This window comes from Pristis pectinata, chromosome 4, assembly GCF_009764475.1.
Source record: "Pristis pectinata isolate sPriPec2 chromosome 4, sPriPec2.1.pri, whole genome shotgun sequence".
NCBI classification, from domain to species: domain Eukaryota; kingdom Metazoa; phylum Chordata; class Chondrichthyes; order Rhinopristiformes; family Pristidae; genus Pristis; species Pristis pectinata.
This window is the reverse complement of record NC_067408.1, coordinates 69420442-69446596: the sequence shown is the minus strand read 5'-3', so window position 1 is coordinate 69446596 and position 26155 is coordinate 69420442. Positions and strand designations below refer to the sequence as shown.

The window sequence follows — 26155 nt, the reverse complement described above, 5'->3', positions numbered from 1 at the left end:
TGTTAACAGCAACTGGCCTGCAGTGGAAGCGGCAGGTAAAGGCATGACGTAGTTATTTAAAAATATTAATGGCCCCAAACGTTATGAGACTTTACGGAAGAAATGTGTGAACTGGAGACTGATAGGAATTTGCACCGATCCTCTCTGCACCCAGTCCTGTAGGGTCTACGCAGGGCAGTGTACTTCTAGTAAAACCACGATTGGTAACGTGATTCCGACGTGTGAGGGCTGTGCCCAGCATGGAGGGAGTTCCAGTGCAGTCCAGCATGGGCGGGGATGAGATGTGATGCGGCGGGGCGGGGCGTGCGCAGCTTGTCGCTACGCCTCGGTTAGCGATGCGGCTCCAGGTCGGAGAACGGCCGCGGATCACAAGGCATTTGTACCTTGACAGCCCGAACACCGCCTACCCCTAAAACCGGAGGTTAAAAGAGAGCCGCTCTTATCACCCACCGTGCCGAGCAAGAGAAGGACATGTGACCAGAGGAAACTCATACACAAGCGAAGCCTCCGCTGTGTATGCATATTGGACACTTCGCTGTCTCCTTGAACGCCAGCAATGAATGACAACAACAAGGTGAGTGTGGAAATAACACCCAACATCCTCCAAGGGAACCCTTTATGAAACATTAAAAATGAGTCCGTGTCATCAAATATTCAGCAGCACTCTGACACTGATACATTGTCACCAGTCCCAAAGGCCAGGCTGCGGCCGGGGAATGGAAGCTCGGGGCTGTCTTGATCCTTATGTTTGTGTGAGAATGTATTTATTTTTTTAAAAAATCATATCTTGCATTTCGAGCTCTCACGGTCGAAATTCTCCCGCTCCCCTAACCCTCTCGGTTTATTCCGCCGCAGTTGTTCCTGAGGTTGGAAAAAATGCGGTTTTTATTCTTTTGTTGAACTGCGTTGGGTAAATAGACTCGCAGTCCTGTGAAAATCAAGGTCTCCCTCTCTGCTGCTTGCGTAAACCTACGCATTGATTTTACGAAACTCGTAAATGCGGCCACATTAATTATGTCCTATCCATTTTTGTTTTTCTCTATAAAAAAAATTAAAGGCAGTAATCAGATTTATGCCGTCATCCCATCAGAACATCGGCAGATGCAGAAAGTGCGCCTGTTTGGTTATCAGTCCGCCTTTTATTTTTTTAAATTTGCTGAAATAATAAAAGCAATTTATTGAACGCTGTCAACGATTGCTTCCCACCATCACACCTTTATGCAAATGTGGAGGATTACGCATCAAAACCCCTCCCTCACACACACGAGGATGTGCGGTGCCGTTTCTTACCGCTGACGGCATCCAGAATTGGTCTGTGTGTTGAGGTGAGGAGTAGGGCCCGCCGCTGGAGGTCTCTCTGGCTGACAGCCCCATCAGAGGCTGTAGCTGGCCGCACCGTGGCTCTTCTGCTGGTGTCTGGACCCGGCCAGCTGGAGAGGTGCGCCTGTCAGAGTTTACACTGCAACATGACAACCTGCCGTTGGTTGTCGGCGCCCCATTGATGGACGCCTGTTCCGAACGTCACCACCAACGTGCTGTTCATAAGATAAATCGGCCGTCGATATTTGGATTGGTTGTCCTTCGTTTAAACCGCCATAGTTTCGGGTGCGTGTGAGATCGGAGGAAAATTATGCGTATGTTTATTTTTTTTACTAACGCAGTATCAGGGATAATAATAGAAAACTAAAGTTGGTGAGTGTTAATTTCTGTGGTGAAGGAACTGTCGATCTGAGGGAAATGTTTGGGGCCACCTGGTGTTTGAAACCTCCGCGCGAAATGTCCCGCGTCGCTGCTCGCATTGAGCGAGCTTCCTCGGGTGTTTATTCATATTTTGTGTGAGATGCACGCATTTGCAGCAGTTATTGCATTTATTAATTCATTCCCGATTGAGCACTGATGAAGGGTCTCGACCCGAAACGTCGACTCTTTATTTCCCTCCATAGATGCTGCCTGACCTGTTGAGTTCCTCCAGCATTTTGTGTGTTTTGCTGATTATTTTAAGTGAAGTTTTGGTTGAGGGGGGCGAGGACACTAGCTTTAACTGTGCGGTTATTGGGGGAAAAATAAGAAATGGGAGTAGGATTTGACTCTATGGTCTCTGAAGCCTCCTCCAATATTAACTCAGACTTTGCCTTCATCTCTACTTTCCCACCTGGTCCCTCTAATCTCGATTTCTTCGAAAATCTGAAATTTATCGTGGATTTATTAATCAAAGACAAGGCTGATCTTTGAACTGTGAGAAGAATGGATCACAAAACCGAGCCTTCGGGCAATGTAGAGGACATATTGTAAGAACCCTATAGAACATGTTACACTTCTTGTTTCATTATTCAACAGGCATATGTGCTCTGCCTTCACAGAGCACCTTGTCAAATGTTAATCTGATAAATTTTTCTGAACTCTGCCCAGGTCATCCAATCTGGTGTTTCATTGACCTCGGACTCACCCACGTGGTTGACCCTGAACTACCTTCAAAGTTCAGGGGAAATTAGGAATGGGCAATAAATGCTGTAACTAGCAATATCGAGTCACATGAGCACATCTTTAAAGTTCATGTTTATTCATTATATAAATTAGCTGAATTGTACAAGTTCAATGGAATGAAGGTAAATGGCTGGCCCAGTTTGCAAAAAAAAACTTACACAGCTAATGAATTATTGGTGGCTTTCTTCAACTTTAAGAGAATGGAATTTGGTGGTTTGGGCAGACCTTGTTGACTTTGTTTTATCAACTCCCCAAATAGGAGGAATGTCTACAAAGATCTTAGAAGAGGTGCTGAAATGATGAAGAAATACGAGTAAAGAGGTTACAGGAGGAAGGCACAATAGTGATAGTCCTCTGTTTTAGCTGTCATTCCTTTGAAGCTTGGAAAAGCTATCAGCACCAGGTCCTTGAGCTGGCATAAATTTTTTTTAAAAAGGCAAATGGAGTTAATCTTCAGCATGGACTAAGTAAAGCTGTATTCTTTTCAACAGCAATTGCTGACCAATGTGCAAGGAAATGTGGGCTTGTGAACTAAGAATTCCCAACTGGGGTTCTTTAAATTTCTGGGTTGCCCACAGAAGTAGCTCCCAGGTGAACAGATTGTGTACACTTATCAGGTGCCAGGGAATCCTGAAGGAATTGTGCAGTCGTGTGGAATATCCAGTATATTTAGATGCACACTAAGGGAATAAATGCAGCTGTGTCTTTGTTTTCAGACAACATGGGTTGATCCATTACTTTGTAATTTATAACTAGAACACAGAGCAGAGGACAACATAGATGGAAAGGTTGTTGAACCCAGAATCTACACTGACAACTGTTAGAGGTATCTGAATAGAGTGATTGTATATGCAGTGTATTTCAGAAGTCCATTATTCCAATGATTCATTTCTTGATGGTCTCCTATCTCTGAAAACTATCTTGTTTTTCTTCAAAATATTCCACAGAAAATTCTGATTCTGGAAGTGTAAACTAGAAAATGCTGAAAATACTCAGCAGGTCAGGCGGCATCTCAGTTTGATGACCTTTTGAGTGTCAAGTATTTACAGAATTTGCTGCTTTTGCTTTATTAAAATATATGCAAAGTTATGGTGATTTGATGGTAGACAGTAGCAGGTGATATAGAAAATCGTAATGCAAACAGGCAGAATCAGCATATGAAATGGAAAACTGTGCTGGACAAATTTATTGGAGCTTCGAGGATGCAATAGGCAGGAAGGATAAAGGTGATCCAGTACATGTGGATTTGACCAAAACTAAACATTTTTCACTAAAGTATCACAAAAGGTTACTGCACAAGTTATGAGCTTCTCGAGTTGGGGGTAATATGTTTGCAATGCATGGAGCATTGGTTAACTCACAGAAAACAAGTGGGTTAAATGAGTCATTGTCAAGTTGGCACACTGTAAATATTGAGGTGCCATTGGGATCAGTGCTGGGCCTCAATTATTTACTATCTATGCAAGGGATCAATGTATTGTAGCCTAATTCTCATTATACAAAGATGTGTGGGAAAGCTAATTATGAAGAGGACACAAAGTCTGCAAAAAGTATGGATAAGATCAGGGAGTGGGAGAAAGTATGGCCTTGGAAGTTTAAAGAGGAGAAATGTGTTGTTCTCCACATTGATAGGAAGAATAGAGAAACAGAATATTGTTTGCTAGGGGAGAGATTATGGAATGCTGCTGTACAGGGGGATCTAGGTGTCCTTGTTGGCACAAGGTAAGCATACAGATACAGCAAGAATTTGGGAAGGTAAATGGAATGTTGGCCTTTAATGCAAAGTGGGTGGAACATATAAAAGCAGGGAAATTTTGTTGCAGCTGTACAGAGTGTCAGTGCGACCATGCCTGAGGTACAGTGTAAAGTTTTGGTATTTGTCTCAGAAAGCTGTGGTGGTTGAGTCATTGAATGAGATAGATGTTTGCACCACAGGGGAATCGAGGATTATGGAGAATAGACAGGAAGGTGCATCAGCCAAGTTATTGAATGGGGCAGGTTCAATGGACCATATGGCCTACTCTTATTTTTCTTTCTTATGATTTTTAAAAACAATTATCAATCACTGTTACTAGCAGCAAAGAGCATTAGAATTTGAATTAGAGATCTAAGTTTTGGTGTGTGTGCAGATATAAATGTTCTTGCTCATTGTGTTTATCTACTGTTAACTAATTTATGCAAATTATATGCAATACTTGAATTACACAGATGTGACATTCAAATAGTTTAATTGTTTTGAATAACTTTATAAAATACTCTAAATAATTGAATTAAAGCCACACTTGGGACAACACAGGAAACTAGGTTAATCCATAACCTAAACAGAAGCTGTGTACTCAGCAGAGTGTGAGATACCTGTCAGGATTGTTTCCTGAAGATGTAGTAATTGGTTTGTATGAAGTTTTTTTCACCTAATGGAATCAGCATCATGATAATAGATAATAGGCTGAGGTTGGTGTTTTGTGATGGGAGCAATATTGGAACTTGAACAGGCATTCTTAGAATAGAAATTTTAATTACATCTGGACTGCCACAGAATAAATTACTTGCAGAACATTGGGGACAATTTTATTATAGCTTTAAGTGAAAGCTGAAGTACCATTTGGATATAGATATGCCTCATTTTCTATTGTAACAAACCATCTGCTGGAGGAACTTAGCCGGTTGAGCAGCATCTAGGAGAGGAAAGGAAAGGAAATATCAATGTTTCAGGTGGAAACCCTGCATGAGGACTGAGACTAAAGAGGTGAGGTGGTCAATATGAAGAAGGAAGGGGAGTGGTGAAACAGGAGCCTGAAGTTATTGGTGGACTGAGGAGGGGTTTAAGATGACGGGCAGGTGGTGCCAGGTATGGGAGGGGAGTGGGGATGAAATTGGGAGGCAGTTTGGTCTCCTGTTTCACCACTCCCCTTCCTTCTTCATATTGACCACCTCACCTCTTTAGTCTCAGTCCTCATACAGGGTTTCCACCTGAAACATTGATATTTCCTTTCCTCTCCTACATGCTGCTCGACTGGCTAAACAGGAGACCAAACTGCCTCCTAACTTCATCCCCACTCCACTCCCCCTCTTTACACTGGCCACCTTGCCTCTCCCCTCTTGGTTCTGCTGCAGGGTTTCGACCCAAACCGATGACAACTCCTTTCCTCCCACTGATGCTGCTCGACCCGCTGAGTTTCTCCCGGCAGACTGTATGTTGCTCCAGATGCCAGCATCTGCAGTCTCTTGTGTCTTCACTTTCTGTTGTATTATTTTTGAATTATGACTATTTTTGTTGCAATAACAATATTAGTGGATTACAAAGTAAGTTCTTAAAAAAAAATCGGATGTTTTGATCAGAGTGTCTTCGCTCATCCTTTTATATTTCTTTTCCCAAATGGAGCATGTTGGAATAATGGTCATTGTACCAGAAAGTAAACCATAGCTTGTCAAATGTAATGTGTGTTGTTAAGCCTATCAGTCATGCAGGACTGTATTGAACAGTTTTCTGTGGTCAAGGAAGTGGAGTGATTTGCTGATTACAGCCTAACCTTTAGTCCTGATTTTCCTTTTAGTATACTGAACTACAGCAGGCTGGCTGACTGCAATTTGAAGAGGATCGCCTCATTTGAATAATTAACATGAGCTCCCAGTTGTTATATCTAGATGAGTGACTGGTTGTTACAGCAAATGTCTTTTATGCTCATGGTGGGTTTGAAACATTTTACAGGTTTGTTTCTGGAATTGGGTGAAGGGTGGAAAACCTGGGTTTGACTTGGTTGGGTGGGGGGGGGGGGGGTGGAGGTGGGGATTGAGTCTGGGTTTGAGTGAGGCAATGCATTGAAGGGGGAAATGCAGGTCTGGTTGCAGATTAAAGGGGTAAGTGCAAATTTGGTTAAGAATGTGTGTGAAGTGCAGTTTTGCAGGGGATTAGCAGTACAGAAGGGGTTAGCAAAACTCTTTATCAAAGGAAACCCTATATGAAGCACAATGGAGAATCTCTGGTTATATGACAATGATGTAACCCTCACTCCATCTCAGTTTAACTATAGAAGGGAAGTTTGCAATGGGAGGTGAGGGTGGGTGATGCCTTGGCCTAAAATTAAACTTTCTGGGTCCCTTGCTGCTATGGAACACCCATGCATGAATGTAAATTTTCATTACCAGGAGATGCTGGCTCCACCACAATAAGTTGGTTATTGAATGAAATGGGCATGAGAAAATTTTCCCTGTTTAGCATTCCAGATAACCTCTCCAGGGACAACCCTGTTCATTGTGTTGCAAGACTCCTTTCTTGGAAAAGGAATAAGCCCTTTTCAATATTTTTTTGAAAAAAAGCAAAAGGTAGTACATTGAACACCTGAATGTGTTACATTAAAGCCATTGAAGACTAAAGCCTCTGTTAAAATGTGCAGCTTTTAAGGGTAGGTTATTCAGACAGTTAAAGATCTATTTTATATGGGCTATTATATCTCTAAGAAAAGAGGTTCCTACCACATTTATAGACAATAGGAGCAGAAGTAGACCATTCGGCCCTTCAAGTCTGCACCGCCATTTTGAGATCATGGCTGATCCTCAACAATCAATATCCTGTTCCTGCCTTGTCCCCATATCCCTTGATTCCCCTATCTATAAGAACCCTATCTAGCTCCTTCTTGAAAGTGCCCAGAGAATTGGCCTCCACTGCCCTCTGAGGCAGTGCATTCCACAAATTCACAACCCTCTGGGAGAAGAAGTTTTTCCTCACCTCTGTCCTAAATGGCCTAGCCCTTATTCTTAAATCATGCCCCCTGGTCCTGGACTTCCCCAACATCTGGAACATATTTCCTGTCTCTATCTTGTCCAATCCCTTAATAATCCTGTATGTTTCAATCAGATCCCCTCTCAATCTTCTCAATTCCAGCGTGTACAATCCCAGTCTCTCCAACCTCTCAGCATAAGACAGTCCCGACATCCCTGGAATTAACCTCGTAAACCTACGCTGCACGCCCTTTATAGCCAGGATATCCTTCCTTAACCATGGAGACCAAAACTATACACAATCCTCCAGGAGTGGTCTCACCAGGGCCCTGTACAAATGCAAAAGAATCTCTTTACTTTTGTACTCAATTCCCCTTGTAATACACGCCAACATTCCATTAGCCTTCATCACTGCCTGCTGCACTTGCTCATTCACTTTCAGTGACTGATGAACAAGGACTCCTAGATCCCTTTGTACTTCCCCCTTACCTAACTCCACACCATTCAGATAATAATCCGCCTTCCTGTTCCTGCTCCCAAAGTGGATAACCTCACACTTCATCTGCCAAGTATCTGGCCACTTACCCAACCTATCCAAATCACCTTGAATTCTCCTAACTTCCTCTACACATGTCGCACTGCCACCCAACTTTGTATCATCAGCAAACTTGTTAATGTTATTCACAATTATTAACATTCAATTTGACCAGATAATGAATGCTACATTATTTCAACTACATTTGTTATTTAATCTTTGAAAGTTGTAGCGCAAACCACACAAAATTGGCCCGGTGTATAAGCAGTGATGTGATATTTAAATGCAGATCTTGTGTTAGTTTAGAATACTTCAGTTTATTTTTTTATCATTTTTGGTCTAAGTGTTTTGACAACAGACATTTTGTTCTACTGCAGCATTAAAGATAACAGCTATGCAGCCAAACAATAGCAAGTTGCTGGCTAATTTCATTTGGAATTACAGGCCATGGTAAAATTAATTTTAAAACTCTGTGCTTCTGCTATTGAATGATAAAGGCCTGCATTAATTGATAAACGTTAAAGTCCCACATTTAAATTGATATTTGTGGTGAGACTTGTAATGACCTGAGGTATGTGGAATTTGTACCTCCTGATAAATATTTTGAGAAATTTACATAAACAGATTTTTCAAGAAATGTAGAAAAGGAGCTGTAATTATCATTAGCTGTGTGGGATCTTGAACATGCTGTACTCACAATATCTCTAATCTTCAAGAATTATTGTGATGCCATAGAATATAAAGGCTATGCTCTTGCTCTACCATGTGTTTAAGATAACTATTTTGAATGCCAAAAACTATTTGTATTTTTATAGGATTTGAATTGGGCTTATTTCCAACCAATAAAACCCATGGAAAAATAAGAAAACAATAATAGCTCTCGGTGTCCATTTATTCTATCCAATGGCTGGTTGCTGATGCATAACCATATACTGATTAGAGGTGACCTTGTGAGGTAATTCTGTGACTTATAGCTTTAGTATTTTTTATTTCATTGGAAAATTAATGTTGTATTTTGGCTATTCCATGCTTGAGTTTTGTTAGCTTTATAAATCTGTCACTATGTGAAGTTGGGATAGTTGTAATGTAGCATTTGTTATGGATTATATTCTCAGGTTTGACAGTTTCTAAGTTCTGTGGCAAATAAAGGTTGTGTAACATATTACTTTTATTACCAAGATCAACTCGTTCTTGGGGTTGGCATCTGTTAAGTGTGACACTGTGACAGCTGAATTCAGTCAATCAGAAAGTGAGAGCCTCAAAGTAAACTACTTTTCATCTGAGACACTTTGTCAGATAATACCCTCATTTTAATTTAAAAAAACACCAAAAGATGTCAAAGCACACAAAAATAAGTGGTGTGAATAACTAATTCCACACACCTGTCCTTCCCCCATCTCATCTGTTTGCTAAGTTGCTGCTTTAGGAGTTGTGCAGGTTTTGTTAAATACTAATTAGCCTGATTAGTTAGCCACAAGTAATTTTCAAAATGTTAGTGGCTGTTATTTTTTGACTGTTATTGACATATTCAACACAAAAAAATTATTGAAATGAAGAATATATTTAAGCTTGCTTTAAAGTTGCCAGATGGAGCTGCATCCATTTTCCTTTAGTTAGTTCACCTATAAGCCTATTTGAATTGCTGAAGAAAAAGATTATTAATCCATTTATGCACATTTTTCTCCCATGCATTAATGATTGGTATTGGTTTATTACTGTCACTTGTACCGAGGTACAGTGGAAAAACTTGTCTTGCATACCGTTCATACAGATCAATTCATTACACAGTGCAGATACATGGAGTTAGTGCAGAGTGCATTGATGTAGTACAATTACAATAATAAAAACAATTACAGAGTAAAGTGTCACACCTACAGGGAAGTGTATTGCAGGTAGACGATAAGCTGCAAGGTCACAACAAAGTGGATTGTGAGGTCAAGTGTCCATCTCAATGTATAAGGGAACTGTTCAATAGTCTTATCACAGTGGGATAGAAGCTGTCCTTGAGTCTGATGGTATGTGCCCTTGGGCTCCTGTATCTTCTGCCTGATAGGAGAGAAGAGAGAATGACCTGGGTGGGTGGGGTCTTTGATTAGGCTGGCTGCTTCACCAAGGCAATGAGAGGTAAAGACCGAGTCCATGGAGGGGAGGCTGGTTTTCATGACTTGCTGGGCTTTGTCCACAACTCTGCAGTTTCTTGCGGTCCTAGGCAGAGCAGTTGCCATACCAAGCCATGATGCATCCAGATAGGATGCTTTCTGTGGTGCATCAATAAAAGTTGGTGAGTGCTTTAGGGGACAAACCAAACTCCTTTAGCCTCCTGAGGAAGTAGAGGTGCTGGTGAGCTTTCTTGACTGTGGCATCTACATGGTTGGACCAGGACAGGCTATTGGTGATGTTCACTGCCTGGAACTTGAAGCTCTCAACCCTCTCAACCTCAGCACAGTTGATGTAGACAGGTGCATGTACATCGCCCCCTTTCCTGAAGTCAATAACCAGCTTTTTTGTTTTGCTGACATTGAGGGAAAGGTTGTTGTCATGACACCATTCCTCTAAGCTCTCTATCTCCTTCCTGTACTCCGACTCAATGTTATTTGAGATACGGCCTATTATGGTGGTATCATCTGCAAACTTATAGATGGAGTTAGAGCAGAAACTTGCCATGCAGTCATGAGTCTAAAGGGAGTAGAGGGCTGATGACGCAGCCTTGTGGGGCACCAGTGTTGAAAGTAATCGTGCTGGAGGTATTGCTGCCTATCCTTACTGATTGCGGTCTGTTGGTCAGAAAGTCAAGGATCCAGTTACAGAGGGAGGTGTTGAGTCCTAGGTGTCAGAGTTTGGTGATGAGTTTGCTTGGAATTATAGTATTGATGATGGAGCTATAGTCAATAAACAAAAGTCTAACGTCCAGACGCTTCAGAGCTAAGTGTAGGGCCAGGGAGATGGCACCTGCCGTAGACCTGTTACGGCAGTAGGCGAATTGCAGTGGGTAGGGGTTGTCTGGGAGGCTGGAGATGATGCGTACCATGACCAGCCTCTCAAAGCACTTCATGATGGTGGATGTCAGAGCCACTGGTCAGTAGTCATTAAGGCATGTTACCTTGCTTATCTTTGGTGCCAGGATGATAGTCTTAAAACAGGTGGGAACCTGAGATTGAAGCAGGGAGAGGTTAAATATGTCTGCAAATACTCCCGTCAGCTAATCAGCACAAGATCTGAGTACTCGGCTAGGGACACCATCTGGGCCAGATGCTTTCCTCGGGTTCACTCTCTTTGGAAGACTGATCTTGTGTCCTCGACGGTGACCACAGGTTCAGTTGCATTGGAGGCTATAAGGGTGGGTGGTGACAATCCACTTCCCTTCTGTTCAAAACATGCATAGAATATGTTAAGCTCATCAGGAAGGGATGCGCTATTGTTAACTATGCAGCCCGACTTTGTCTTGTAGCCCGTTTACAGCATGAGAGCCCTGCCATAACTGACGACTGGTCTGGGACTCTATTTTGAACCAGTATTGTCTCGTGGCATTCCTGATAGCTTTCCTGAGGTCATATCTCGTACAGATCAGGATCACCAGATTTGTGTGCAGCAGTCCTCTCCTTCAGTAGGGAGTGGATCTCCTGGTTCATCCATGGTTTCTGGTTTGGGAACACCCGTATTGTCCTCTTTGGTACACAGTCCTCAACACACTTGCTGATAAGGTCTGTGATGGTGGTGACGTACTGGCAGCTGAGTCTTTGAACATGGACCAGTCCACTGACTCAAAGCAGTTGTGTAGAAGCTCATCTGTATCCTCAGACCAGCACTGCATGACTCTCTCTACTGGATCCTCCTGTTTCAGTTTCTGTTTGGGTGTAGGGAGGAGGAGCACAGCCTGGTGGTCTGATTTACCAAAGTGAGGATGAGGTGTGAGTTGGAAGGCATCGTTGATGGCTGTATAGCAATGGTCAAGGGTTTTAGAACCCCTGGTAGGACAGGAGATGTGCTGGTAGTACTTTGGTAACACGCTCTTGAGGTTGGCCTGGTTGAAGCCACCTGCAATGAAGAAGAGGGCCTCGGTATCCTGTCTCAAGGTTGTTGATCACTGAGTATAGCTCATTGAGTGTGGGCTTCATGTCGTTCTGGGGTGGGATGTAGACTTCCATCAGGATACCTGAAGTGAACTCCCGTGGCAGGTAGAATGGTCGACACTTCACCATTGGATATGACTCTGGAGACTTCAAAGTATGCTGTAAAAGCAGAGAGCATGTCCTCCTGAGTAACACCCTTCTAAAGTTGCAGATAAACTTGTTGAAAAGTAATACTTGCTTCCTATTAATTGGTGTAATTTGCAAAGTTCAGTAGAGAGGGAAGCCATAGATCCTGATGGGAGTGCTGGTGATCTTCCAAAATGCTGTACCAAACATTTGAGCCCATTGCACTCGAGGCCTGTAAGATCTGCAATTTTCATAACATCTCTGTTTAAATAGGACACTACTCCTGGAGTGATCTAAAGAACTTTCATCAACCTAAAGGGTTAGCTCCATGTTCCTCTGTTCAGCTGCTGCCTGAACTGCTTGTGTGTTTTGGTTTTATTGAAAATATTTATTTTAATTATATGAAACCAACACAGCAATTCCTTGATTTATGAAAAGTCGCTTTCCGGGAAAACATTTTATAAAGCAATTTTGTAAATCAAGAAGTCTATTCCTGTTAGTTTAATGCTTAAATTAATAATTACATTTTGAATGAAGTTTTAAAAATATTAAATTATGCCTCTTTTCCTGGGGCTACTCACCAAGTGGTAAGGTTGGCTTTTGATGTTGAGGTGACATTGTGGGGGGGGGGGGGGGGAGCGAAATGTGGGAAGCTGGGTAGCGTTGGTGAGAGGCAGAAGGGTTACTGGTGTTTGGATGATGGTGTACCTAGGCTTGATGGAGTTTGTGATGTTGGTGACAAGGATTTTTGTAACATCTGGGCTTCTGGATGGCTGATGAACAAGGCTTAAAGAGTCATCAGTAGAAGTCTGGACAATCCTTGTTTTCATTTGATGTATTTCTAGAGACAAAAGACATCAATGGGGGTGGGGAAGCAAGAGAATATGGGGTTGAGATGGAAGATCCACTATGTATTTAGTGACAGAACAAGCTCAAATGGTCTACTCCTGCTCCATTGGTATATTTTTCTATGATGATGCTCCATGTACCAAAGCATCATAACAAATCTTGCATCACAGAGCCACCTTTAAAACTGCTCTCCACACCAGGGTCACTATCACTTGTTTGATGTGAGGAGAAATACTTCAGTAGGCTTTTTGTAGGGAGTTGTTTTGGTGGTGATACTGTGTTGACGGCTTGTTCTTCTTCTTCTTGTAACCTCTTAATCAAGCTCTAACAGATCCTTGTATGTAAGCTCTTCAACATGAAACTTCGATAACTCTTCCATATCATACTGCTCTACTTCAGCAAACCCACCCACATTTGTCAGCTTGGCAAGTTTTTTTTTCCTGAGATTTTCAAGTATGTAAACCTGCAGGATTCATGAGCAAACACTGGTCATAATTTCACCCAAAAACCATTCATTGTTGCACAGGTTACATCATCTCAGGAGGCACTGATGTAGTCCTTGGCTATCTTGATATTGTGCATCTAATTTTCCAGAATGGTTGTTTTGTGAATCCAGTTTGGTTCCAAAATGGCAAGCCTCATTATTCATTAACAGTAGTTCAGTCTTTAATATAATGGAAGCACCCTTATCATGGGTTACAATAGTAAAGTGGGGGCAAAAACACTACATGGTTGTCAGCCTCATCTTTGATGGTAACTGGATATCCAAAGGTATTGTCAACAAAGAGCACAGCTCATTTCTCACATGATGTTGTTCAATGTAGCAGGAGAGAAAGGATGTGATATAATCTTGGAAGAACAGCACCGTTATCTGGCTTTTTCTTATTAGATTGCCACACCACTGGAAGATTGGCCTTTTGAATATTCCTTTAGAGCACTCAGGTTCTCTGAGTAGAACACTAAAAGGGGCTTAAGCTCAGAGGCACTCTCAGCATTGCCCCTGAGCAGAAGAGTAAAGTATCTTTGGCTGTTTAAAGCCTGGAAGTGTTTTCTCAGCTCTCGAAATGAATGAATGTGAGGGCATCCTCTGCCAAAAGGCCCCATCTCATTTACTGTATATTAAACACTTGTTTGGGACAGTGGCCACCTTCCTTAATGATTCGCTTCTCTTTTGGGAAATTTGCTGCCTGCTTGCCACAAGCAGAGTATTATGCAATTTGCATGCATCTTGAAGCATTCAAAGCAGCAATGACTAGACTTGGAACATATTGGCACTTTCAGAAGATGAATCATCCTCGTATTCATTCAAGTCCTGGCATAATGACTTCACTTTATTACTATTATCATCAAACTCAGGAACACACTTTTGGCTGTGATCTTCAAACTACGCACTTGGCCCTTTTTCCATTCTTTTCATTGTAACATCTCTGCCCTTTGTCAGGTGTAGTGCATAGAGTAGCATTTTGGACACCTTAATTTTAAGGCTTGTTTGCACTGTTGGGACTGCAAGATCTAATGAATGGCAAATGTTCATCTTTCTATACTTTTGTTAATTGTATTCAACTTGTTATAAATAGCTATAGCTTGCTATGATTTCTTAGCAGAAATACATGCTTTACAACTCCTCCTAGGGTGTTTTGAAGCTAATATAAAGGATGTATAAAATAAATTGTGATGTTATGAAAACAAGTTTGACGCTATAAACACAATGACTTGGGAAATTCTGCAAAGTGTATTGTGGGTGGAGAGTGGTGCACCATTTGTTTATGGTGAAAAATATCTTTCTAAATGGAATAGACATACCTCCCAAGTGGTGGTATAGTGCAAAATTTTAAATCCTACATTTGCAAATTTGAGAAATTGCTCTTTTGTGTGCAAGTTATGAGATTGAAGTGTTACCAGGGGATTAAATGTTGCACAGGTGAACTCGGTTTAGCTCATGTTACTTTGAGTGGCTCCTTATCAACTTTGCTGGGAAAATGCATAAGAAATTTTTGGTTTGTGCAGTCAACTCTTTCCTAAAGTTTGACCTAAATCAGTGAAATGAGTCATGTTCTCTCATTTTCATGTGACAAGCTAAAAACAAAATCAGTCATTTGTACTTGAAAGCAATACCTTGCTGTTTTGAGATTAAGAACAACTATTACATGTGAAATTACAAATGATTGTTGGTAAATCCTATTCGTTTATGGGACACTTGTGCAAAAACATATTACCAAGGGATTCTTTGTACATAAACCTACCTAGAAGTAACCACAACGGAACTATCTGCTTGTCCCAACCACAGAGTTAAACCTGCCATGTGAACATTAGTCCCCATCCCATGTTTCTCTTGTTACCATATCCCTTCACTTGTCTTCTTTCCCAGCCACCAATTTAACCTATTATAATTTATCTCCTCATCGTCCATTTATTTTGTACTTCCAAATGTGTTGCCTCTTTATTGTTGGGAAGTGAGGGTCAGCCTACTGTACAGATTTATATTGATAATTGCATTTAATTAATCTCTTGTGTAAGCAAAGTAAAACTGCACAATTTACACACTATGAAAATCAGAGCTGGACTGAACTTGTGGCATTTCAGAATCTCAGACTGAAATGTGTATTTTTGCACAAAGTAAAATACAGTAGATGTTGAAGATACTTGGGTCAGGTGACATTTGGACAGAGAAACTGGCTAAAGTTTCAGACCTCTGATCTATCATGTATTTACAGTTTTGTAAACAATTAAACCACATAGCCACGCTCTCATAAGATATTTCAAGTTAGTGTATCACAGAAACCTGGCAGAAGTTTATCAAAGTAATTGTGACTGTTGCAAGCCAGAAAAACATGCAAGGGCATTTTCTCAGCTTGGGTTGACTTCAGATATGCAACCAAGAACATAATTCTGAAGTGCCTACAACAGTCACTGTACTTGTGCAAACTTTATTGCCTACAAATTTGAGTTGCAGTGGGACAACGACTGTGTTTTTGTTGTCCCATCAAACTTCAGTTATGACTGAGGCCCAGTATTGGTCAGGTACTTGCTGGCACTTTGGGAACTGTCTTCCATTGGGAAGGCAGGGATTTGGCCTGGTGTGTGAGGTGAGAGGGTTGCAATGTTGGAGGAGGGATGGGATTGCCTTGGTGCCTGTGGTGGGAAGTGTGGTGTGAGATCCAGTCACCATGTTGCAGATGGGTGGAGTTACAGAAGTTGAGAGGAATCGGCCCAGCACATGATGGGGAGGGTGCAAGTTTGGAAGCTAACATTGTCTGGCGAGGAGATTGGGAGCAGAGCTGGCATACGGTATTGAAGTGGGATGGGCAGTTAAATAGCAGCAGAGGGATTACAGGAATGGGATGATACTTTTGAGTTCAGGGAGTGAGCTGAAATCCAGGGGAAGTAGAAAAGGGCTTGTGTATATCGGCTCCCAGGTCAGCACTGCAGGATTAAGACCACGGGAGGGCCCAATGCTGTGGCATCTCAAGGGTGGGGGGGGGGGGTCACTTTGTAAATTGGGAGCAATACCATGATTTGACTGGAAATGTAGGTAAAGTTAATTTTCAAATGCGTAGCACTGAAAAATTCATCATTGTGCGATCTAACTTCTGGCCACGTGGTATTGGTTTATTATTGTCACTTGTACCAAGGTAGAGTGAAAACCTTGTCTTACAAGCCGATCGTACAGGTCAATTCATTACACAGTGCAGTTACATTGAGTTAGTACAGAGTGCATTAATGTAGTACAGGTAAGAACAATAACAGTACAGAGTAAAGTGTCACAGCTACAGAGAGAGTGCAGTGCAATAAGGTGCGAGGTCACAACAAGATAGATCGTGAGGTCATAGTCCATCTCATTTGTATAAGGGAACCATTCAATAGTCTTATCACAGTGGGGTAGAAGCTGTCCTTAGGTCTGGTGGTACGTGCTCTCAGGCTCCTGTATCTTTTTCCCGATGGAAGAGGAGAGAAGAAAGAATGTCCCAGGTGGGTGGCGTCTTTGATTATGCTGGCTGCTTCACCAAGACAACGAGAGGTAAAGACAGAGTCCAAGGAGGGGAGGCTGGTGTCCATGATGCACTGGGCTATGTCCACAACTCTCTGCAGTTTCTTGTGGTCCTGGGCAGAGCAGTTGACGTACCAAGCTGTGATACATCCAGATAGGATGCTTCCTATGGTGCATTGGTAAAAGTTGGTGAGAGTCAAAGGAGACAAACCAAATTTCTTCAGCCTCCTGAGGAAGTAGAGGCACTGGTGAGCTTTCTTGGCCACGGCATCTACGTGATTTGACCAAGACGGGCTGTTGGTGATGTTCACTCCCAGGAACTTGAAGCTCTCAATCCTCTCGACCTCAGCACCATTGATGTAGACAGGTGCACGTACACTGCCCCTTTTCCTGAAGTCAGTGACCAGCTCTTTTGTTGACATTGAGGGAAAGGTTGTTGTCATGACACCATTCCACTAAGCTGTCTATCTCCTTCCTGTACTCTGACTCAACACTGTTTGAGATATGGCCTACAACGGTGGTATCATCTGCAAACTTGTAGATGGAGTTAGAGCAGAATCTGGCCAGACAGTCATGAGTGTATGAGGAGTAGAGTAGAGGGCTAAGGACACAGCCTTGTGGGGCACCAGTGTCGAGAATAATTGTGGATTTACTGAGCTTCTGTTCCATCATGTGTTCATTATATATCTAGTCTAATTTGTTAGCCAAGTAGGCAGAGCTAGGAGTCTGCTCTCGAATATTGCCAATGGTCCCCTTGTATCTAACCGCGAAGAGATGCCAAAGGTTCCAGAAGCTGCTGAGCTGTGTCTTTTCTGCACTCCTGCCAGGAGAGGTTGCATCTTCTGAGCAGCACAAACAAGATGAGCAGTTAAATGGAGCGGCAACCAGCCAGTGCCCATTCTCACTCTGCAGTGTCATAGGCTACTGTCTTAGCCCCTTTGTCTTCGATCTTCAAAGGATGGATGCGCACTGTTGTATCCTGGTGTCAGCTGGAACTTGGATCCTGATTTCAAATGCAAAGATAGAAAGGTGATGTGAAGGACAAATGATTGTATTAATTCCACTCATTCAAATCTCGTTCAATAACAGCTGAGAATGACTGTAGTCTGCCAAGAATAGTGACAAAAAAGCAATAAAATCCATCTTGGCAACAAATGTTGGCCACTATGCCTTCATATGTAAAAGATGGCAATTACATAACACAACTGAAGTATTGATTGATATAATGAAATGTTTGCCTGCCAGGCACCTTCCCTTCTGCCAGCAGTATAATGTAATTCTGATCCTGTAGAGGAACACAACGTAATTGTAATGATCTCGGTTGCAATTTGAAATGTGACCTGTTGGAATATAACACGAGAATTTACAGGCAAACTGGTGTGAAGGATGCCCATAAAACATTTTGGGTTTTCTTTTAAAACAAAAAGTCAGTTGAATTTCTGGAGGTTCAATGGAGTAAATTGCAATTCTGTCTTTTGATTGTCTTATCACTTAAAATCCAGGCAATCATTGATGTATACAGAATGAATGAAACTTTGAATTGTTTCTTTGAATTGCAGTATAAATCATAAGTCCCACAGTGTCTGCTTGTGGATTGAAATTCACTTCATTGATCTTGCTCTGCAGGATTTTCTTTTCCCCTCTCGTATGACATATCTGTATTTTTAACTGCAACAATCAGTTCTGTGGTCTACATTTTTTTCAAATGTGGATTTCAACCAATGGGATTTCTTTTAAACTCCAAATTGTGCTTAAGCTTTATATCTATAAATATACAACTCATTTCACTATTCATTATTATTAAAACATACAGAACTTCATACCAAAATCTAATTGACTTTATGAAGGGTAATATCTGTGAATGATGGTAACTTCTAAAAAAATAAAGATAAAAATGGAAGCTATGAATTAGAGGCTGAAAGGACTGGATGCTGGAATCTGGAGCAACAAACAATCTGCTGGAGGAAGGAGGAGCTCAGTGGGTCGAGCAACATCTTTGGTGGTTGGAAGGGGGGGGAGGAATTGTTGATGTTTCGGGTTGAAACCCTGCTTCAGGACTGTAAATTTAAACTCTGGGAAGTTGTCACATTAGATTCTTCACACCAACTGAGATGTATAGTATGCAAGGGGAAACGGATGAATTTACCAATGTGGATAATTAAATTCGGTAATGTTTTATGCCCCCCACAGCTCCTTTTTATGACAACCAAGTTAGCAGCTCAACCATCCTAAGGGGTTACAGTGAGATTAACTGCTAAATGGGCACAATTTCAGATAAATTTTATTTTTATAGGACTAGAGGTAGGAAATTTTATGGTTTTTGTCAGTATTCCAGCAATGACTTTAAGGCTATGCTATGTTAACAATAACAGCTTCCAGTAAGGCCTAGCTTGTTTTTGGTTTTTGAATGCATGTGTGATGTTTTTCAATCTCACAAAATGGTGCTTGTTTTGAATAAATTTGTATACACTCTAAGCTACTTAGTGTCTATATAAACTGTCATAGACGTTTATGTTCACACTGCTGCATTTTGCTTCTAAGTGGTAAATTATAATGTTAAATTTTGACAGTTAACATGTGCAGTGTAAAATAGTTCTCAATTTTTGTTACAGTATTTTAAATTAAAGAAGGGGACATGACTGCGGGGTGAGTGCTGTAACTGGGATTTCTTCCACTACAGTCAGTGATGATTCATGATGTAGGTGAAGTGTTAAATCTGCTTGTTTTCATTATTTGATTTTTTTCCTGCAACTGTCCATTTTAATATGAAGTGGAGTTCAACATTTTTCAACTTTCTATACCAAGTCTAAATACAGAAAGTAGAAGTAACTAAATTGTGTAATTAAAGCCCAGAAATTACTAAGGGGTGAATCTTCTGTATGGTAATGTAAAATGAAGTTGTCTTGTAACTGCTAGACAAATATAACTGACAGCTTCTGAATTGTGTTGTCTAATATTTGAGCATAGTGACTGTATGAAACAGAAAAGATGCTGATTTTACCCACTTTAAGCATTTTTAATAAAAAAAATCAGTATTGTTATCTTCTGCTTGATATTGCATCTCCCTCTCCATTGGTACAACCACACTGCTTTAATGAGGCATGCAGGCTTTAAGCATTTGCCTACAAGGTAAAGCAGTTCTGTCTGACTTTGAACACCTCCCACTGTATACCATTTTGATTTTCTTACAGCAACTTGTTTCTATATGGGCAAATACTTCTTGATGATTAAACACATTATTCTAAGTCATTGAATGTGGAAACATAAATTGCAGCAATTGCACCGCAGAGAACCATTAGTCCCTGCTTGTACAAGTTGAAATCTTCAGTTATTCAAATCCCATTTTCCTGCTCTTTTGGTTCTTGCCTTTTTTTTTAAATACTCAACAAGCCTTTTAAATGTTGCAGTTTGTCTGTCAGTAGCAAATCTGTGATTTTAAACCATTCCCAGATACAAGTTCATCTTTGGTCATCTGCATTAAATGCCTTCAAAGGTGTTGACTGCCTTTTGTATTCAATTCCTCACATTTGATTCTATTCTGGATCTGTGTTCAAGTCATACTCCAGAGACTCTAACATAAAAATCTTGGTTGAAAATCCAACACTACTGAGTGATACTGCATGGTTGGTGATGTCATTCTTTAGACACGACAATAATCCAAGGCTTTGTCTGCTCTCTTGGGTGAATGTGAAAGGTTACTGGCATTATTCCACCTAAGAACAGGGGAGAAATCCTCCATGTTCTGACCATATTTTTCTCGATCAATATTTTAAAATCTAGATTTTCTGGTCATTATCACATAGCTGTCTCTGGGAACTTGCTGCAAATTGGTTCTCATGTGGCCAATGACAAAACAGACAGACAGTGCTTCAGTATCTGTAAAGTGCCTTGGAACATTCAGTACAGGATGTGAAACACACCATATGTGAAAGACAAATATTTGACTATCAAAGAAGGGAATGAGATTTGCAATATGTTGGGTTACTAATTGGGTAGACTCCAAATCTTGGAAGATAGTAATTAGCCTGTTTAAAGATCATACAGTAACAAGTCGGAATTTAAAACCAGCTCAAGCAAGCCATCAAAACGATGCATTTAAGTAGAAAATTCCATTTTGTTAAATGGAACATAGATTGAAAAGTTAAACCAGTGACAAAATTTGGGTTAGGTTGGACATCTCCAGTAAAATGAGGTCGCCAAATTTAAATAACTTCCAGAATGAATTTATTCAGTACATTACCTTTTTTAAAAAAAATGAACTTGCCTCTCGTGTCGCCTTGGCTTTCCTAATAGCAGGAAAGTGCTCAAGCAAGCTATCTTTATCTTCCACAAGGGCTCAGTCTGATTTTAGCTTCCTGAACCTTGCGTATGCTTTGTTTTACTTCCTGACTAACTTTAGGACCTCCCAGGTCATCCAAGGTTCCCTTACCTTAGCATCCTTGTTCTTACCAGAACATGTCAATCCTGAACTCTGATCAGCTGCTCTCAATCAACACCCCTTAGCTCCTGTATTATCCTGTTGCAATTTGCACCCCCACCCCCAATTTAGTACCTTCCTGCAAGATCCAATTTTATCCTAGCCCATAAATATCTTAAAACACAGTGAGTTGTGGTCACGATTCCCAAAATGTTCACCCACTATCAGGTCTGTCACCTGGCCTGGCTCATTTCCCAAAACCAGGTCCAGTATGTTCTCTCCTCTAGTTGGACTCTCCACATAGTGTTTCAAGAGCCCTTCTTGGTTGCACTGAAGAAATCCTGTCCCATCTAAGCCGCTTGTAATAAGGAAGCTCCAGTCAATACTGGAGAAGTTAAAGTCCCTGGGGACTTTAAAGACAACCCTCATGTTTTTTGCACCTTTTCATAATCTGTCTAGATATCTGTTCCTCCACCTCTCGGTGACTATTGGGGGGGGGCCTATAGTGTAATCCCATCCGAGTAATTGTTTCTGGGCTCCACCCAAATTGCCTCTGTAGATGAGGCCTCCAGTGTGTCCTCTGAGTACTACTGTGACATTCTCCCTTATCAGTAGTGCAACTTCCCTCGTCTTCTTTTTACCCCCTTCTCTATCATGTCTAAAACAATGAAACCTATGAACACTAAGCTGCCGGTCCTGTCCTTCACGCAACCAGGACTCCGTAATGGCAACAACAACATAATTCCATGTACTATGTTCATCCTCCTTACCCATAATACTCCTAGCATTGAAATAAACACATTTCAGCCCATCAGTCCCACTGTGTTTATTAGCCTGTCCCTTGCTGTCCTTCCTTTCAGTCTTGCTTGTCATGCCATCTTTCTTGCCCTCAACCCTAACATCTGTTGCCCTGCTGCTGTGGTTCCCATCCCCCCACCACTCTGGTCTAAACCCTCCCAAGTAACACTAGCAAACCTGTCAGCAAGGATATTGATACCCCACCAGTTCAGATGCAAACAGTCTTGTTTGTACAGGTCCCACCTGCTCTGGAAGAAAGCCCAATGATCCACAAATCTGAAGTCCTCCTTCCTGCACCAGCCCCTTCGCCACGTATTGAACTGCGCTATGTATCTATTTCTCACCTCACTAGCATGTGGCACGGGTAGTAATCTTGAGATTGCAACCCTGGAAGTCCTGCTTTTTAACTTTCTACCTAGCTCCCTAAAGTCCCTTTTGCAGGACACCTCATCCCTACTCCTGCCTGAGTCATTGGTACATATGGACCACAACCTCTGGCTGCTTGCCTTCCCCTCCACCCCCCAGGAGGTTAAAGTACCCTCCAATTAGCCAATAAATGAGACTTGCCTTTTTTTTTTTAACAAGTTCCCACTCTCACTCTCAGCTCCCTGGGTTACCAGGGGTAGTAAGTGGAAGCAGGCAGTTTGGTGGTGTTCATGAGGCTTTAAGATAAACACACAAATATGAAGGGAATGGAGGGATATAGATGATACACAGGAGGAAGATGTTTAGTATAAATTGGCATCAAGATTGGCACAACATCATGGGCTGAATGTCCTGTCTAGTGCTGTACTGTTCCATTAAGGGAATTTAGGCATTTCAGTAGTGCTTTACATATCTTCAGGATATCTCTAAGTATCTTACAGGGAAAGAAGTTGTTTTGAATTGTATTTGCTGGTGTAATATACCTTGTTAAATCCTGTACAGCTTTTCCATTTCCAACAAATCCATCTAGCAGCTCCATCCTTAATATTGTCAGTATTCAGTTTATTTTCTTTCACTTTAAGATAAGATCTCTTTATTAGTCACATGTACATCAAAACACACAGTGAAATGCATCTTTTACGTAGAGTGTTCTGGGGGCAGCCCACAAGTGTCGCCACACTTCCAGCGCCAACATAGCATGTCCACAAGTTCCTAACCTGTACGTCTTTGGAATGTGTGAGGAAACTGGAGCGCCCGGTGGAAACCCACGCAGACACAGGGAGAACTTATAAACTCCTTACAGACAGCGGCGGGAATTGAACCTGGGCTGCTGGCGCTGTAATAGGGTTGCGCTAACCGCTACACTACCATGCCTAAATAAAACGTGATAAGGTAGTATTTTAAAATGTTTCTACATATTATCTAATTTTAATGTAACATGATCTGAAACTGAATAAGTTCATGTGTTGTGAGTGTTCATATATTCATTCCAATTTAAGATAATAGGATTAGAACAAAATTATTACTTGTATGATAAATATTATTAAAAGGATCCTACAACTTAACCTTTTCGATCTGAACTTTAATTCACCCGTGCATTAGTTTATACTACAATATAATTAATAATAAAGTATTTCATCGGCTACAGATGGGTATCAAATGAAGCTTGTGCAAGATGTCTGCGGGTGTATTAAATTGTTTACAGTTACTATTTAGAAACTATATTTGAATATGCAGTCAAATGCATTTGACTGCAATTTGACCAAAATAAATTCCTGCTCTTTTGTTATCATTACAGGCTCATGCTGTGTTGGACTTGAGGTGTTCTGCATGCAATCTATTAACCTGATAATTATGAATTTAATTGCATACAGAACACCCCATGTTTGTGTCCTATTGCACAAATTATGACTGAATATACTGTATTTGGTTTAAGGAAACTTGAAGTTGTTGGTGTGCTTCTGCCAACAAATGAAATATGTTCATTGATCATTATGTTCTTTACAGATGCTTAATAAAATGTTGTTGCTCCATATGATGCTTATAAAAATTTTAATGACTCCAGTAACAAAAGTAATACAGTACAAATGCATGCGGTTTTGGGAAGTGTCAGAAATTAAAGGATCTGGGCTGTACGTGCACAATTTCAGAACCTTATTAAATATTGGGATATGGGCATTGTTTGACAGGTAACATTTCACTGTCCATCCCTAATTACCCTGATGTCATTAAGAATCTATGGTATGAGACAGCAATCAAATGCAAAGCAGACTTGGTCCAGGTGCTTGGTTCCCTTTCCTGAGGGACATTTTATTAAACGGTTGGGCTTTATAAGTTGGAAGGTTTCATCGTCATTTTTTTTTAAGTTCCAAGTTGCCAGATGTATAGAATTCAATTTCATGGGCTGCCATTGTTGGATATTCAACCTCCTAGTTTGATAGTCCTTCACTACACCCATAACAACTAATGCACCTCTTGAATGACCAACATTTTCAGTACTGGTATCACTAGTTTTTCTTAGAAATAGAAATGATATTCTGCAATATTGAACAGACCTTTTTAATAAGTTCTCTGACAAATAATTGTGTTAAGATGTGGTCATTGCTTTGCATTGGTGGAGCAAGTGATACAGATGCTCATCAGTCTGGCCTCATGGACAATTTAAAGTGGAACTTGTGCAGTGTGTAGACCAGCTAGCCAATCCACATGTTGCAATGGGATAAATCAGAGTGGAGTAGATACCCTAGCAAATATTTCTCCCTCAATCAACATCGCAAAGGCACATTATCCAGTTGCTCGGGAGCTTGCTGTGCATATTGCTTGTCTCTTTCTACAGTGACGACTATTTCATTGGCTTTAAACACTTCAGGATGACCTAAAGTTTTAGTGGTCATTTCAGGACAGGAAGCAATAAACTGTTCTCTTGAAATTTTAAATCAAAGAATTGTAGCATAAAAATGAGAACTTGTGTCATCAAAATGCTAATTATTTGAGTTCACTTGGGAGATGTGGTGTATGTTTTTGACTAACCCTGGAGTGGTATTTACTAACATGGCACTGGTCTTGCAAGGTTGAGTAGCTCTGGATGAATGTGGACCTATGAGGATGCTCTTAATGGGTTTTGCATGCACATTAGAAATGTATAGGGTGTTCTTGATGCAATAGGCTGAATTCAGCTGGATTTTACTTGCTTACCTGTGGTCCTTGTCTGCCTGCAGATATGTGGACCAGATGCATATGAACAAGTTGACTCTCTGCATGGGGAGGCTTCTGGTAATGTGTAGTAAGGTCTCGGCAGTGAGAAGGCCTTGGGATGGATGCTGCTGAGCCCCAGATCCCAGAACATCCAGACAGGTTTGATGGAAATTGGAGCATGGGGTAGAGCTTCACCTCCTGTTGAAGCCAGGAAGCTTTGTAATGGGTTATTAAAAGTATCTGATATTGAGATTGGTTTAAAATCTATTAAGAATCCTTTTAAGTAACTTCTGGAGTTCATAACTTTGGAATACTTAACAGCATTAAAATATAAATTCCTCCATTGGACTGGCAGAGACTTTGAGAGGCTGGTTCCCCAGACTAAGGCGAGGAATCCCAGCATGATCAATCCTTGCCATTGGATCAGATTGATCGATGTGCTCGCAGATTCCAGAGCTGAGATGAGTTTGCACAAGTCCATGAATTACTTGGCTGGGAGAATTTGATCACCACAGCTTCACTTTGGAACGCAGGCTTTGACCGGAGCTACTTGGCCCAATCAATAATGCATGTTTTGTATTGGTTGGCAGAGGATTAAGATCTAGGACTCTGGCGGGATGCTTTTGTATTACCAAATGTCTTAAATTGCTTTAGGATTAAGACTTTAATAATCATGACTGGTAGACATTGAATTTTAAATGAAAAATTTACATTCAATTATTGTAAACAGTAATGGAGTCACTAAACTATTGAAACAACATAGATAACAGGAAGAGGAATAAGCCATTTGGTCCTTCAAGCCTGTTCTGCCATCCAATGGCTGATTCTGTCTCAATACCATATTTCTGCTCTCTTACTCATGTCCTTTGCCTTTGTGTCTAAAAATCAGTTTATCTCTGCCTTAAGTGTATTCAATGACTTGGCCTCAACTGCCTTCTGTGGTTTACTGTGTTCTGGGTGGGCGGGGGAAGAAAAATCTCCTTTCAGTCCTAATGTCTTGCCCTTCAGTTTAGATTCCCCAGCCAGGGGAAATGTCCTTTTCACACTCA

General features: G+C 41.1%; 1 protein-coding gene across 5 annotated transcripts in view; it reads left to right on the top strand.

Annotated features, from left to right (window-relative positions):
- The first annotated feature begins 365 nt into the window (after positions 1–365).
- The window catches only part of si:ch211-161f7.2 (retinoic acid-induced protein 2), a 59034-nt gene continuing 33244 nt past the window's right edge, over positions 366–26155 (top strand). The window contains exon 1 of one of the 5 annotated variants that reach the window (XM_052015093.1): positions 366–574. In XM_052015093.1, the coding sequence (XP_051871053.1) occupies positions 557–574 (18 nt within the window). In that variant the 5' untranslated portion in view covers positions 366–556. Of the gene's footprint in view, positions 575–1449; positions 1693–25139; positions 25266–26155 lie in introns of those variants that run through there. The other 4 variants (XM_052015095.1, XM_052015094.1, XM_052015096.1 and 1 more) reach the window with 4 other exon arrangements.